The sequence below is a fragment of the Lissotriton helveticus genome, chromosome 2_1, assembly GCF_964261635.1.
Source record: "Lissotriton helveticus chromosome 2_1, aLisHel1.1, whole genome shotgun sequence".
Classification (NCBI taxonomy): Eukaryota; Metazoa; Chordata; class Amphibia; order Caudata; family Salamandridae; genus Lissotriton; species Lissotriton helveticus.
Window position 1 is genome coordinate 1,048,023,840 of NC_136059.1, and position 15,560 is coordinate 1,048,039,399.

General features: G+C 43.9%; 1 protein-coding gene across 4 annotated transcripts in view; it reads right to left on the reverse strand.

The window, feature by feature from the left end:
• Positions 1-15,560, reverse strand: part of LOC144818434 (transducin-like enhancer protein 4) — a 283,390-nt gene that overhangs the window by 124,205 nt on the left and 143,625 nt on the right. For 2 of the 4 annotated variants that reach the window (XM_078675849.1, XM_078675851.1), the window contains 2 exons: positions 13,603-13,807; positions 13,442-13,458 (listed from right to left, as the gene is read on the reverse strand). In XM_078675849.1, coding sequence (XP_078531975.1) covers positions 13,442-13,458; positions 13,603-13,807 — 222 coding nt within the window. The remainder of the gene's footprint in view (positions 1-13,441; positions 13,459-13,602; positions 13,808-15,560) is intronic. The other 2 variants (XM_078675852.1, XM_078675850.1) reach the window with 1 other exon arrangement.

Genomic DNA, 15,560 nt, shown 5'->3' on the forward strand with positions numbered 1-15,560 from the left:
TGAGGGGTGTGGTATATTTATTCTGGTATTATCACAGTATTCCCAGAGTGTACTGGTGCGGTGTGTTAACAGCTTTGGAAGTGCTTTGCCACCTACCTGGCTGTGGTGCCATATTTCGTCCAAGAAGGTTGACAGGTTCCACCAAGAGTGTGATGTCAGTGGATAACCATTTGCAGGTGGGCGATGATATTTTTGATTGCAGTTGGTGGTACAATGAGCCCCAGATTATGGAGTACCGGAAGTGTGTTGTGTACGTGTATTAAGGTCCATTGTCTACGAATTCAGGGATACAGAGAGTTACCGGGTAAAGAGCCTCACGCATCCATTATTTTTTCATAGCACACACTGTGAACTGAAAGTCATTAGAGGCTTTGGGCCCATAAAAGACCAGCGTTGCTAAAAAAGCGAATGAAACAGACAATATACAGCAATCACCTCGCAAGAGCAGGAAGAAATATAATTTTTCCCGGAGGAACAACGATACGTACCCAGGTGGGGACGGCATGAAAATTAAAACTAATAATTTACTCAAAAGGAATTGTGCATTTGGAATAAAGAAGCCACCAATGTGGTCTGAAAGGCTCCAAGAACCGAGAACATGCCTGCGGCAGCCGTTTTGTTTTCTACTCTGCTCTTTTGGGTAAGTGGGATGGAACGAATCTTACAAGCAGGTTCAAAATATTTCACGGCTTCTTTTATCGCCCGTGGCTGATGCACTGTAATTACCTGAAAGGTAGAGCGAGCCGAGATTTACATTTTATGAGCTGTTTGAAAATCTGCCCTGCTTAATAAGCTGTATCGTCAAGAAAACACTTTTAAATTGTCTCTTACAATTAACCGCATCCTCTGCCTTGGATAAATCAAAATGTTACCACCGTATCAAAATGTTACACAGGGGCTGTGTAACCCACCCACACCCTTATTACATGCAACACTAATTACTACCAGCACACTCTGGATTTTCTGCACATTAGAGGCTTTTAGAGGAGCTATAAAAAATTTCAGGCACCATTAATTTGAATTTGTATTGAAATTTCCCTTTGACAGATGTCCAAAAATTACTTATTATTTAGAGCACCAGAGCTGCCTGTTTGCACATTAGTAGCCGAGGAGAGGGAAAAATTAAAAGCAAGAAGGAAATTTATGTCACGTTCATTACCTGTTAAATGTTAAGGAGCATTATCCCGCATGAATAAATTATTTCCTACAAGCACGGAGCCTCCAGCTGCTGGCAAGCGGCACTTTGGAGCTGATAAAACCCTTTCCAAGTCACACAGCAGACAATCATAAAAAGCCTCTCTTAACCAGGAGCCACTTAAGGGAGCCGGGATCGATGGAACACGCGACTAACTGCTACTCTGGGCAGCGCCGAAAACATTTAAGGAAATTAGCGAACTATTTCACCTTGCAAAGCTGGCAGCCGGCCCTGGATGTTGACACAGTCCAACTCCAATCCGCTGCCTGAGCAAGGCACGCGCCTATTTATAGCCACCGCTCCCTAATAAATCAAGAAAGAGGCGATGAATCTTTAATACGCTCTCTGCTTTGCCTGTGCATGTCCGATATATATGTGCAACTGAGAGCGTGTTCGAATTCAAAGCAGCCATTTCCTGAAACCTAATGGGAGCCGTAGCCTCTTCTGAATCTGGGTACAGACAAAGATGGCGCTTTGAGCAAGAGGGGTTCCTTGTACAAGGGGGTAGATGGCCACGGGATTAATCATTCAACAGTAAAATATTGTATCGCACTATATATATATATATATATATATATATATATATATATATATATATATATATATATATATTTATATTGTTTGACTTTTTCTGCATCGCAATAAATTTCAGCACCTAACTGGTCCGTGTCCTTTTTGCTGGCTGGTTGGCGAGATTCCAGAGCGCATAAGGAAAGCGGAACAAATGATATATATATATATATATATATATATATATATATATATATTCAGCACCTTCAATACACCTTGAAAGACCTTTTTTTGGATTTTCGAGCAAGTAGCTGCTCCCTGTGCATCATTTAGATAGTGTTGTACCCCTAACCAGGATAGGGGGCGCTCCTGTCTGCACCGAGTTCCTGAGCACCATCCAGGCGCATGGTTGAAATGGTGCTGCTTGTAATGTGGTCCAGGTAGGAGAAGTCGGATACAGTACCGAAGGTTTGGAGGCAGGGTAGAAGGATTGCATAATGTTTCTTAGCGCATAAGCAAAGGTTAAAGTGCAAGAAAAGATAAATGCTAATACTGGCCCTTAGCATTTTCATGCATTTGTTCACCACAACAGGGTAGCAAGAGGACTTGCAATGAATGTGTTTTAACATGTTGTACCAAATTAAAGCGACAGTAAATCTATGCTTCAGCTTGGCCATGGACTATTAGGGCTGGGCATAGTTTGCGAAGTAACGCTTCGTGAAGCTACGCAAAGTGCACTTTGCACTACGTGAGTTACATGTAGCACTACACGAACTGCGTAGTAGCCTGTTCACACTGTGCAGGATGCAGTTTTCAATGATTGCATAGTGCGGACAAGCATACGGCACTGTGCAATCATTGAAAACGGCATCTTGCACAGGGCGAGCTGTCGTTTTCTGCCGCTCGAGTAGGTTTTTACTCGAGCGGCAGCTTTTTCAACGCAGACTGGTAGTTTCTCATCACAAGCGATCGCGAGCATACGCGACCAGTCGCAATGAGAAACCTGACCTCCCCGCGTTGAGAATCTCGCCGGGAGGTTTATTTTCCACTCTCGCGATCAGCAACTAGATGTTGCTGATCACGAACGAGGAAAAAGTCTTGCCGGGATGTCATTTTGCTTGCTCGTGGTCGCCAACTTGACGTTGAGGACCGCGAGCAAGCAAAAAATGACTGCTGCGCTATGCTACGCATGTTTGCACTGTGCTACGTGCAGTGTGCGAAGTAGCACAAACTTCGCAAACTACGCGAGCATAGCGTAGTGCTTTACCCAGGCCTACTTAAGACTGATACACCACAAACATTATGGGCATCTAAGATACTTCTAGGAATTGTGTCACAGGCATGGCCAATAAGATATTTTTGGCTACTCTGTGACCAAATGAGGAGCAGAATGCTGAAATAAAAATCTGAGTGATGCACCACCAGATTTACAGCTCCACTCCTGTGACTTCTTTCATCCAGCAATGGCATTGGAACAGTTACTGATTAAAGACAGTTTGACGCCATTACGGACAAGGCTGCAGAAATGGACATTTGAGTTTTGGTGTAAGAGTTAGTCACTCTGCGGAGGCTTATTTCATATCCCCTGCTCCCAATTATCTGAACCACCCAAACTACCTTGTCATATAGATCTCCAGGATATGTGGGAAACAGAAGAAATACTGATTATTAAAAATGGGACCAATGGATGAGCACCACTTAATTCAGCAGCCGAAGGCAGAGTTAAATGCCTGGCAGACACAAAGTGTATCTCCGGAACATAGCATGGTCGACATTTGCCTTAGCCTCCCAAGAACACATGCACTTTCACTGCAAGAACGTGCCCGACCTAAAGAAGTCTAGCCCACTTTTGTTATCTTATTAGAAATAATGTCAGCACAATGATCAATACTAGAAAACAGACGATTTACAACAATCAACTGCTAGCAGAACTTCCTTTGGGTATTTAATAAATAAAAAGTCTTTGACTAATTAGTGTAGAGTGCCTTGAGTGACTGCAACAGCTTGCTTATGGGACTCTTCAAGACCTCCTTTTCCTCCGCCAACAAATTTCTCAGCATTGCAACAAGTCTTGGGGTTGAGTGTGAAACATATATACATAACATGACCACCTTCATTCTTCTTTTTGGATAAAATCTAAGGCAAAAGAAGCAATGACTACAGATCACCAACCATTTAAGCTAGGTGTGCTATTCAGGGAAGGGGATACAATGTTGTCATTCCCCAGTTGCTACAGCCAATGGCCAGCCAGATTCATTCGAATCAAAATGCTGTGAATTCCAAGAAACTGAGTAATTTGTTAATGCTTACTATGCTTAAAGTCAAAGAAGACCTCCATTTACCCTGAGCCAATTACTTTTTAAGAAAAAAAAAATTTTTTATAAGACTGATAGAGTGTGAGAAATGAATCTATCCCAACAGCTGTGTTGGGAGCAATATCTTGTGATCACACCATGTCCATATGTCTGTTGGTCTTCAGGCATCACTGGAAATGTGCAGAAAGCTAAGCACGTTTTCTTTAGAAAGCACATAGAACTACAGATGTGAAAGGTGGCACAATAGAGAATTTTGTTTAGTACCACTGAAGCTCTGCTGCTGACCCTTTCTAGAATTAAGCATCATTAAAAGCCTTATAGAGATACAAAAACACATGGACTATGCTTGACATTGCAACACTTTGAAAGAATCTCCAATTTAAATGGGGTGCTCAAAGGGGACGAACAGAAAATCACAAGTCTGTGTAGTCAAAAAAGAAAAGGATCATGAAAAATGAGGGCCTAGCTGTATATTCACACCTAAAAAAAACTCGGTGATTAGATGCCATCAACACTTCTAATAAGGAATTCTACTACCTTGTAAATCAACAATATAATGTGGTCTAAATATGCAAGAAAAGTAACAAAGCAACTAGCGAGAGCCCCGCTGTCTATAAAAATCTTTTAAGCGGGATGGACTGAAATTAAAATGGTCATGAGTAGCCCACAGTGACTAGTTCTAGGTAAACGGTTTTTTTTTAATTGATTGATTCCGGCTCTGAAGGGCTTTTGATTTAAGCACTCAATGATCTGAGACCCTAGCACATATTTTAATGCTATGCCTTGTCACAAAGTCAAAAAGAAAATGCCTTCATAGTGGGTACCTGTTGTATTCCTGTGCTGCATGCTGAACAAGTTTGGTGAAAGCCGAACAAGTTTGGTGAAAGCCAAACAATCTAGAAGGCCTGTAAGCAGTTATGACTTCCTCACATTAAATTATCTTTAAGAGAGCACGGATCAATACACTCTACATCCACCAGAGGATCACTAATCATTTTCCCACACCTTAAATATTTCAGACTCCTCTGTTTGTGAGAACGTTTTTGAAAAGATTCCTCGATGTTTGAAAAAGGTATTGAGGAGTGATCTTCTGCAATAGAACCAGGCATCAGCATTGAATCACTGGCTTGTTGACCTTGATCCCAGGTTACTCTAATACTGTAAATCTGGAACCTAGTGTCACCAGCATGACTTCTTGGAAACACACAGCCACTGGGGCTTCGATCACGGATTAGATGCATCACTCCCTCTTCCCACCTGCAGATCCTGAGCCGGAAAACCACCAGTTACAAGTTCAGGTGGAAGGGGGGGGGGGGAGGAGGGGGGGGAGGGAGGAAGATTGGGGGGTAGTCAAGCTTCCAAACGAAAGGGAAGAGCAACCTGAATTGAAATAATTAGGTCATTCAATTTCTCCCAAGAGAAGAAGGAGCCCAGAAGTTGCTTCTTTTCCCATCAACAATAGCAATGAGGTGCCTTTTACCAAACAATTGCAAGTCGAACAAAACCAGCACAGCAGTCATACATGCACCAGCAGCCTGTTGCATTTGAAAACGCAGAGCGTTTGGGGGAGTTGACAGGAGAGCAAAAATGTTTAGAGTTTAAATTGATCAAATATCGAATATGATTTGTAATGTCTAACACTTTGATGCTGCATTAAAGCAACGTCATAGAACAGCCACTTCATATTAGAGTTCTGCAAAGCATTGCATGAACAGTAAACGGATTTCAAGATCAACCAGGGTGGCAAGAATCACTTTAAAATGCACATCTAGTTGCGCTTGTGTGGGCAACCACGCACAGTACGGCACTTTCTGGTATACTATTGTACTCCTCTGTCATGTGAGAGACAAGTCTCCTCAGGCAAGTGCAGGCCTCAGATATGCTAAATTACTACAAAAAAACAATAAATCCTCCTCCACTCCCGATGACAAACTAATGGCAGTGGACATAGACACCAAGACTTGCCTTGAACCTTCTGACAAAGTTTGAAAAAACAAATGGTCTCATTTCATTCGGGCCTGCCAACACTGCTCTTGGTCAACAAAATGATGGCAAAATAGACAATTTAGCTCTACCTTACTTTTAAAACGAAGTGTTTGTTCCTCGCTGGAAGAGACTGGCCCTACAATGTTGAAGACAACGACCGGACTACTCTCATCCAAGGTAGCCTGTTAAAGGATACTGTCCACTGTGCTTCATAAGAAATGTGAATCTCCCTCAAGAGGTTGTGTTTATCTGAACGCCTGATAGTGAATCAGTGTGAATGTAGGAAAGTAGGATCTGCTTCCTATGGTTACCTCCACTTTTTGCTTGATGTGATGCTGTTTTTGACTAGTCTGATTGGGATCCTGCTAATCAGGACCCCAGTCTGGGGTCTATCAGCTGCCTCCCTAAACTGTGGTGCTATGTACTTAGGTACACTGTGGTACCCTTGTCAGTCCCTAGTATATGGCACCCATGTACCCAGGGCATAGATTCCCCAGATGTCTCCCATGGGCTGTAGCATGTATTATGCCACACATGAGAGCACACAAAATGGAACTACAGGCCTGCCATTGCAGCCTGTGTAAGCTGGTGCATGCACCACTTACAAAGGATTTGGATTTACTGTATCTAAGGGTCACTGCACTTAAAACTTATAAGTCACCCCTATAGCAGGCCTTTACAATCCTGAGGGCAGGGTGCTTGGTTCTAAGCGAGAGGGTGCCCCTGCATGAGCAGGAAACCCCTGCAGCCTACGGAGTCCATGCTCCCGGGTTCACAGTGAAGCAGCCATATACTATATAGAGGGGTATTGCGTGACCGTACTATGACAATCTCGGAAACGGCTGCAACGAATCCTATTATGTTTGGTATCAAACATGTTGGAATCATACCCCCACACCGTAAACTAGTGTGTGAGGTATGATTCCAAGCACTGGAAGAGCCCTCCGGTAGGCTCTCGGTGTTCCCAGTACCAGCCTTCTACTCCTGGAAAGCACAAAATAGTTGCTGCCGACCAGAGACACATTTCTGCCCTCCTGCGGCTGACCCAAACTCGAGCAAGGGAAAGCAGAACAATAGGAATCCTTTCACAGGGAGGTGCGACCACCTCCCAGACAGGATTTGGTGTATTAGGGCTCGGTGGGTGCGCTTGCCAGCGCATGAAAGTCTGCGTGAAGGGCACATTTGGTGTCTCAGTGCATAGTCCAGTTCAAACCAGTCTTGGGAGCCGTTGTCTCCCGCTCTGGGGCGAAATTGGACAAAGGACATGGGAGTAACCTGAGTATAGGTCCCTGGATTATTCGTGGGATAAGATTCAGAACTGAAGCCACTGCACTTCTACCGTCTGGGCACTCTGGACTTCGCTGCACTTAGTTTGGGCCTGACTTCGTCTCCCTTCCAGTCTGCTGCTTCGTCTGTGCATCATACAGGAACTTTCCGGGGCCTATGAACCATCAAGGACAACCGAAGTCATCTCCTTTGGAGTGAAGGAGTCACTCCCCTACACTCACAGACACCTCAACACTGCTGACCGGTCTGCTGATTCCAAGCTCCTGCGGACTCTGAAGGGTTCAACAACACAGGTGGTTGTTCTCTACGTCTGCGAGGCCCGAGCTACCCTCTCACCAAGTCTGAGATCAGAAGCTCTCGTGTGGGCTACATTAACGAAACCCCTGTGCACTGTGTACTTTTGCAAGTGCATATGCTTGTTGGAAAGTCTGCGACAAGTGCATTGGGCTCCAAGTAGCCCCAACCTCCGGCAACTTTTTTCACCAAGATCTTCAGTCACATCGCCTAGTGGGCACAGTGGCCTGATACTTTTGGTAAGCTGCTTGAGGTCCTCTTGTGATCCATGTCTTCAGCCTGTGTGTCCAATTAAGGGTCATCTTTGTTTTCCTTGGGCTCCCCTGAGTGCTTGGGGCCTGCCCTGATTCCCCTGCTTGTGGTGAGTCTCCTGGACCTTGTTGGCCCCAACTGTGTACCTTCTTACTTTCCTGTGTTAGTTTCATTTGCCAAAGCTTGTTGTTGCTCCTGACGGACACCGACCCCCTTAGCACTCGACATCCTTCATGGGACAGCTCGTATCCAGTTCCTGGTCATCCTCAGCATCGCCTGGTCCTCGCAGCTGCAGAGTCAAGGTCACTGTCATCTTACCTGAAGCAACCGACATCGGAGAGCATCCGTCTTCCAAGTCTCCTGGTCACTCCTGAGTGAAAGACACGGGCCTCTCTGCTTTCAGGTAATCCTCTTCCAGAATCCATGTTGGATTCCTCCAGACACTTTCTCCTCTTCCAGCAGCAGCACTTTCCTAAAGACCTCCATTGAGATTGATGGCAGTTTCCGACACCACTTCACACCTATGCACCCGGCTTCCCTGGGGTAGGTAACTTGGGTACCCCAGTATTCATGGGTGGGTGGCTCTTCAACCTTCTGTCTACCACAGTGTTCCTTCAGGGTCCACTGGGAAGGGTCCCTAATCTTTAAAAATCCAACCGCGACGTACACATAGACTTGTACGGAGCACGCAGCATGTTCACACACTGCACACGCTATTCATGGGGTACCTCTCTACTTACCTTTGGTGGTTCTGTGGGTCCCTAGCAATTCTACGTTCTCTTGAAATTGTCCTGACTCAAGTCGTGGTTCTTATACCACTTTCTTAGTATATGGTTTGGTCCCCCACCTGGGACCCACTGTGTATTAGTGCTATTTACTGTGATATCTTTTCCAAAGTATTATGTGCTCTGTGTCTAGCTCCGTGTAGGAGATACTGTAACGTACTAGAGAGCGCTATATAATAAATACATATTTTTTTAAATACTATGTGTGGTTCTCCTTTCATTTAATCTATACTATAAGATTACATTCTGGTAAAACAAGCTACTTTACACTCCTTCAAGACTAAGCCTGAAGGCTGCTCTCCACAGCTACCACTTGGATAGCTTTCTATGGTTGTTTTAGACCTCTTAAATCACCATAAGGGTTGTTTGGACTGGTGCATGGTGCCCACTTACATTAGTGGACATCATATACTAGGCCAGCTTCTCACACTTAAGAATAAGGTGTTGCTTTAATAAATATATGTACTATACCTTTGTTTTCAAACATTATTGAAAAAACACCAGAACAAAGCCGCTCATGGAGGTTTACTTTAAAGTCGTTACCCAAGCGACTGGAATTATGTGGCAGGAGATGACCAAATTATGCTGCGTAGGTGACTAAATTATTTGTGAGAAAAGCAAATTATGTGGCACAATGGTAGTATTACTTTACTATGTAGACATTTTTACACGTTAACACTAAATATGGGCGAATGTTTCACTTCATCATTATCAGTAAACACCGAAATACAGAAAACAGCACTAAAAGGTGACCTACGGTGGCATGACAACACATGCAGCAGCTTTTTTTTTTAGGAACATTAGATCCATTTGCGGTAGAAACTATTTTCTATCTGCCAATTATGCAGAAAATGATAAAATGTGAGGCAAGAATAGCTAATTCCTCAATTAAGCAAAAAGTGCATGGGATGAAAAATCACGTAATTCCAGTGACCGCGATAATACTTCTCTCCATAAAAATCCAGGATCAGCCCCAGACAATCATGGCTTGATGGACACGCTAATGCCAATTAAGAATCTATATATCTGTTTAACATAAGAGACATCTTTTATTGTGGACAGCTGGCATTGTCAGTGTTTCCAGCACTACTCTCCCACATTTGTATGATGCGTTTAGCCTTTTAACAGCACACAAGTGGAGATAGAGAGATTAACATTTCATTAAGAAACAAAGGCGCAGTTTCATAAGCATTTCTTTGCAGATCAGTGCAGTCATCTTCTTTGTATAGTGCAGCAAGGAACGCTTCAGCATTGTCGGAGAGCTCTCCTGCACGACAGCCGCAAGAATATGATCACCCCCTCCCAGGAACTCTGAGAGACCCTGGAGGACTATTTCCACAACAAGAAATCCAAAACCTACAGTAACTTCAAACCTCAACCCACCAACCTATACAACTTCCTCACACGTACAGAGGCCACCTACAACCCCTGCTCACCGCATGTGAACAGATCACCAGAGCCATCATGAACTTGATCCATTTCTAGAGACCCTGGCCCCACCACTTCTTTAACCTTGGGAGCAAGGAAATCAGCAGTAAACTAACCATGGCCCCCTTCCCCAAAAGATGGAAGCACGGAGAGGTCAGTCCCCTTCTCAAGAAACCCCCAGCTGATCCCAGCTAACTCAAGAACTACCACCCTAAGTTGTTACTCCCATTCCCTGACAAAGTCCTTGAAAAGGCCATCAACCTGCAACTCACCTAACACCTGGAGAAAAACCACCAGCTGGATGCCTCGCAATCAGGTTTCTGCACCAACCACAGCATCGATACCGCCCTGATCACTGCCACTGACGACAACAGAACCCTCTTTGACCGGGGTGAAATTGTAGCCCTGATTCTCCTCAACCTCTCAGCAGCATTCAATTCTGTATCCCCACTACACTCACATCTACAGACTCCACTACATGAGAATTCAGTGCAAATGGATTGCATATTTCCTCATAGGACGAACCCAGAGGATCAGTCTACCACCTTTCACCTCAGAACCTAAGAGCACCATCTACGGTGTCTCTCCAGATTCATCACTCAGCCCCACCCTGTTAAACACCTACATGATGCCCCTGGCCGGCATCGTTAGAACCCACTACCTCAACATCATATCCTATACAGACGACACCTAGCTCATCCTCTCACTCTCAGAAGACCCCTTCAACACCAGGACCAACTTCCACAGCTGCATGACGAGTGTTGCTGACTAGTGAAGGCTAACTGCTTGAAGCTCAACACAGAAAAGATGGAAGAGCTGATTTTTGGGAACAGCATATCCCCATGGAACGACACCTGGAGGCCCTTCGAACTGGAACCCACACTGACACACTACGCCCACAACCTTGGCATCATGCGGGACAGCAAACTCACCATGAAACGCCAAATCAATGCAGTCTCCTCCGCCTGCTTCCACACCCTTGTCATGCTCCGAAAGATCTTCAGTTCGCACCTCGTCAGCACCAGGAAAACAGTCACTCAAGCCCTTTTCAGCCGGCTGGACTAGGGCAACACACTCTACACAGGAATCACCACCCAACCACGGAAGAGACTCCAGACGATACAGAACGTAGGTGTCAGGTTCATCCTCTACCTCCCAAAATGGACCCACATCACCCCCACACCTCAGCAACCTCCACTGGCTCCCATCCAGAAAAGATGCTAATTCAAGATTCTGACTCATGTCTACAAAGCCCTCCAAGACCAACGACCAGCATACATCAACCACTGCTTGAAATTCCACCAAAGGTCCAGACACCTGCCCTTCGCCTCCCTCGCCCACACCCTGCATCTGCCCAAGTTACAGTGGAGGATGATCCTTCTGCTGCTTTGCCGCCAAGTCCTGGAATGACCTTCCCCTTCACCTCCGATCACCCTACCTCCCAGAATTCAGAAAGCGGCTCAAGGAATGTTTTTTCGACTGATCCCAGCATGAACCTAGTGCCTGGATACCCTCATAAGTGATTAGCCGTGGTCCACAAATCTAAATTGATTGATTGTGCCGACATTTGTGGATTATGGAACTGGTTCTTGACAGCAATTTAAAAGTCACTAGCAAGCAGTCTAAGGATTACATGTATAGCGTTGATCCCTGTACTTTGGAATAACACCAGGTTTCAAGCTACCCATGTCATATTTATGTACAAAAAATCTCAATAAAAGTCACTTAGACGGGGGTTATCTTAAAATCTGGCATATCTCTGGACCACATGGATCAAAACTGGTCATACCTCCCATTTATAAACCTAGAGTTACTATTTCAAATAAAAAAGGGTGGGAAGCATGCAATGTTCAAAAATAGTATGTCATGTTGTTGCATATCCAATAAAATGTCAACTTGTTAGTTCCTAGCCTAGTCCATTTCTATGAAGCGTAACAATTTAAGTTAAGGGGACTGGCAAAAATATTAGGATGTTTTCTACCTTGGAATGTCTCTTAAGCATCTAAAATTTAGTTTAACTATCATGGACTTCAAAGCAGAGCCAGAAAACCGTATAAAACACAAGAACAGGGAACAAGCCTTCTCCTTGATGCGGATGTTGCATCAGATCCTCCCGCTTTGCCTAAAGACACCGGTGTCACTGGTAATAAGGAGTGTAATCCTTAGTAGACTGGACTACTGCAATGCCCTGTACCTGGAAGCCCCACAATATATCTTACGGAGCTTGCAGAGAGTCCAGACTATGGCAGCAAAATTAGCACTGAATAGGCAACGTAGAGTTTCGACAACCTTAGCCCTAAGAGACCTACATTGGCTGCCCATTAAAGAAAGAGTTTGCTGTAAATCCCTATGCATTGTGTATAAAGCAGTTCACAATGTGGGCCCTATTCCACTACAGGAGAGATTTGCATGGCATAATCCAAACAGGCAGCTCCGCTCTTCTAATGTAAACCTGATTAAGACCACCAGATTTAAAAAATCCAGAATGGGAGGCAGAGCGTTTGGTGTAGCAGCCACACGACAATGGAACAATCTACCTCAGTCCATTAGACAGGCCCTTTTGTTGACCTGTTTTAGAAAAGAACTGAAAACTTGGCTGTTCCCTAGGATGGAAGATTAGATTTCCCTCTATCAACGCTAGGCTGTTAACGTGCTGTTTACCATCTAGGTCGAGCGCCAGGATACCCGTAGGGTGACAGTTAATATGCACTATACAAATATACAATACAATACAACAATCATTAGATTTGTAACTAGTAATGGTAGGTTCTGACATACTGCACCAGTACCTGTACAGCTACACTGGTTCACACTTAGTCAAGAGCTAGTTTTAAAAAGCGTCACCAACTGACATTTTGGATTCTGCTCCAAAACTCCAAGGACATATTGGGTCTTTACATCCAGCAGCAATTCTGTGCATCTCTTGAACTAATAAAATGAAAGATTGAACCTTCCCACATGCAATGGATGGCACTAGATAGCACTAAGTTCTAAAAGAACGCCCTGCCAAATGTTACACCATCTCACAAATTCAAGTAAAGCACAGGAACACATCTCTTCCGGTACTCACAATTCCCCTTAACATTACTCATTATAAGGTATGAGTGCTCTAAGAATTTGTTTACAGTTTAAAATAAACGAAAGCTACCAGTCTCCTCAGTATGGGGAATTGGAAAATGCTGAGAGAAGCAGTGGGTTGCGGGGGACGCTGCTCTGCATAGAAAGGGAATAACACGTGAGGAATTCAAACAAAGGCACTCACAACTGGCAGCAGACTTGATTATTTTAGGACTGCTGCTTTCCAACAGACGTGATATTGATAGCACCCAATTTCCATCTCTAAATTAGTTTGCAATGATATAAAATGAAAAAGTAAAATGACGTCCTACCTTTATAGAATCTCTATCTGCAAACATGTAAGCAGCCACAGGAGCCCAAAAGTGGTAGCAAAAAGGTGGGGAGAGAGAGGAGAGTGGAGAAAAATAAGTTACGTTTCCATGCTGTTCATGCAACACACTCTCTAGCGGCAAAGAACATAAGTATTACTCACCTCTTTGATGATCGTTGTCATGATGTTTCTTCTCATCTTTGATGGACAGGTGGGACTGAGCACTCAGGGCACTGGAGAGAGCTAGAAGGCCAGCACTGCTGCCGATTGGAGGAATTGAGGGTGGTTGGAGGCCAGAGGGGTGGGGCGTCAAGGGTACCGGGAGGCCATGTCCATGTGATAAATGCTGGGCTTGGAGTTGCTGCTGCTAAGAAAAATTAAATCGATATTGAACTGCGTTTTTATGAAGATGTCACCAACATGAGCAAAATACTTATGGTATGTAAGAATGATTTGATATACTCTTTACAGATGCAAATATCTAATGGCAGTCTTTGGGTTTCAGGGACATCAATAACAGTGGACCTTTACTGTTACACAATAGCAAGACGAAACAGTACATAAGTGCTTCCCATGAGTGAAAATAGCTGCCAAGAGCCTTATTTAAAGTTTGGTGGACAGGATACTCGATCACAGACGTAGAGCATGACCCATCAACCTTATTACATGTGCATCACACCCTCCTGCATTTGCAATATATTGGATAGGCTATCCTTCACATGTTGATGGAGTGCCCCGTCCGCCAACTTCTAAATAAGACCCTTAGTGCCACTGACCAAGCACTTCTCTCCAGATTAGATGGCGTAACCCCATTTCAGATGCCTTTTACAAGGACAATAAAGTGCAAAAAAACTCAGATAGTCTTAAAAGGTACATATTCAGGAATAAAAACAAATAAAACCTGAGGATAAATTATGTGGGTTTCATACAGTCTCATATTTTGGGATGTTGAAGAAAGTTTTTTTGAGGCCAATGCAAGTTTCATTCTTCCTCGTCTTTACAGCAAAGACATTTTTAAGACTCTAGTTTCAATAAGTATTTTCAACACCAGCATCTTTGTTTCTGTGTCGACAAAACACATCTTTGGGAGTTAGGGTAATTGAGTAACCAGTTGCTGCTTTCTTATCCATGCTTGCTTTTCATCAATACGGTGCATTTCTTTATAACCCATGAGAGAGAGAGACACAGACAGACAGACACACACACTTACTTACCCGAAGAGGTTAACACATAATTTTTGGATTCTGCATGGCTTTGATGAGCAATAATAAGTATATCTAGCATCACTCCACTTGAATTATCGAGGCATCCTTTGGTTTTCCCACTTTCATGAAATTTCCGCTGCATCTAAAATAGTTTGTGTCATTTACAGTTTTCTTCCACCCAATACAGAAAACAGCATGGGGCATTGGGCCAACCCACTTCATCCACTAGCTGACTTCACTGTGAGTGACTGCTTCCTGCTATTTCACAATGACCAAATACATACACAGAGTAAGTCATTTAAGTGCTAGGGATAGTATGAATGTGTACTTTTGGATTCAAAAAATATTTTTTTGCTGAATTCCACGAGTGTCTAAACATCCATAAAGCAAAAAAAGCTGGACTAATTGTTTTTGCCAATGCTTGCTTTAACCTTTACAACTGCAAAATATTTTCAAACGTTGATAAAGAAAATGCCGCACACTTATTATATTACAGTGTGCAATTACTGAACATAAATGCACGTATATGCATACAATGTTTGACTGCAGTTGTGCTGAAAAAAAGGTTGAAAGTGGGAAAATTAGTGCTGAACAGTTCTCCCAGCCCAGCCTCACAGCAGGCAGAGAGAGTTAATTTGAAAAGAGAAAACCCGAATTAACAACCCAGAAACGGAAACTGGTTGCAGCCATCGTTTAAGCCCTTTAAGTGTCCTCAGCGGTACTTGAGCAAATTACTAAAGAAAATCTAATGTAGCAAGGCTCGGGTCCTCCTGTAGGCCTGCTCAATAATGCTGAAATAATTGGGCACTCTGTGCACGTTTAGTGATGCTCGAATGGAAAGCTAGAGGCCTGCCCTTGGACGCTTCTCTCGCTGCAGACTCGGTGTTGTGACAGGTTTATTTGAGTGGGACTGTG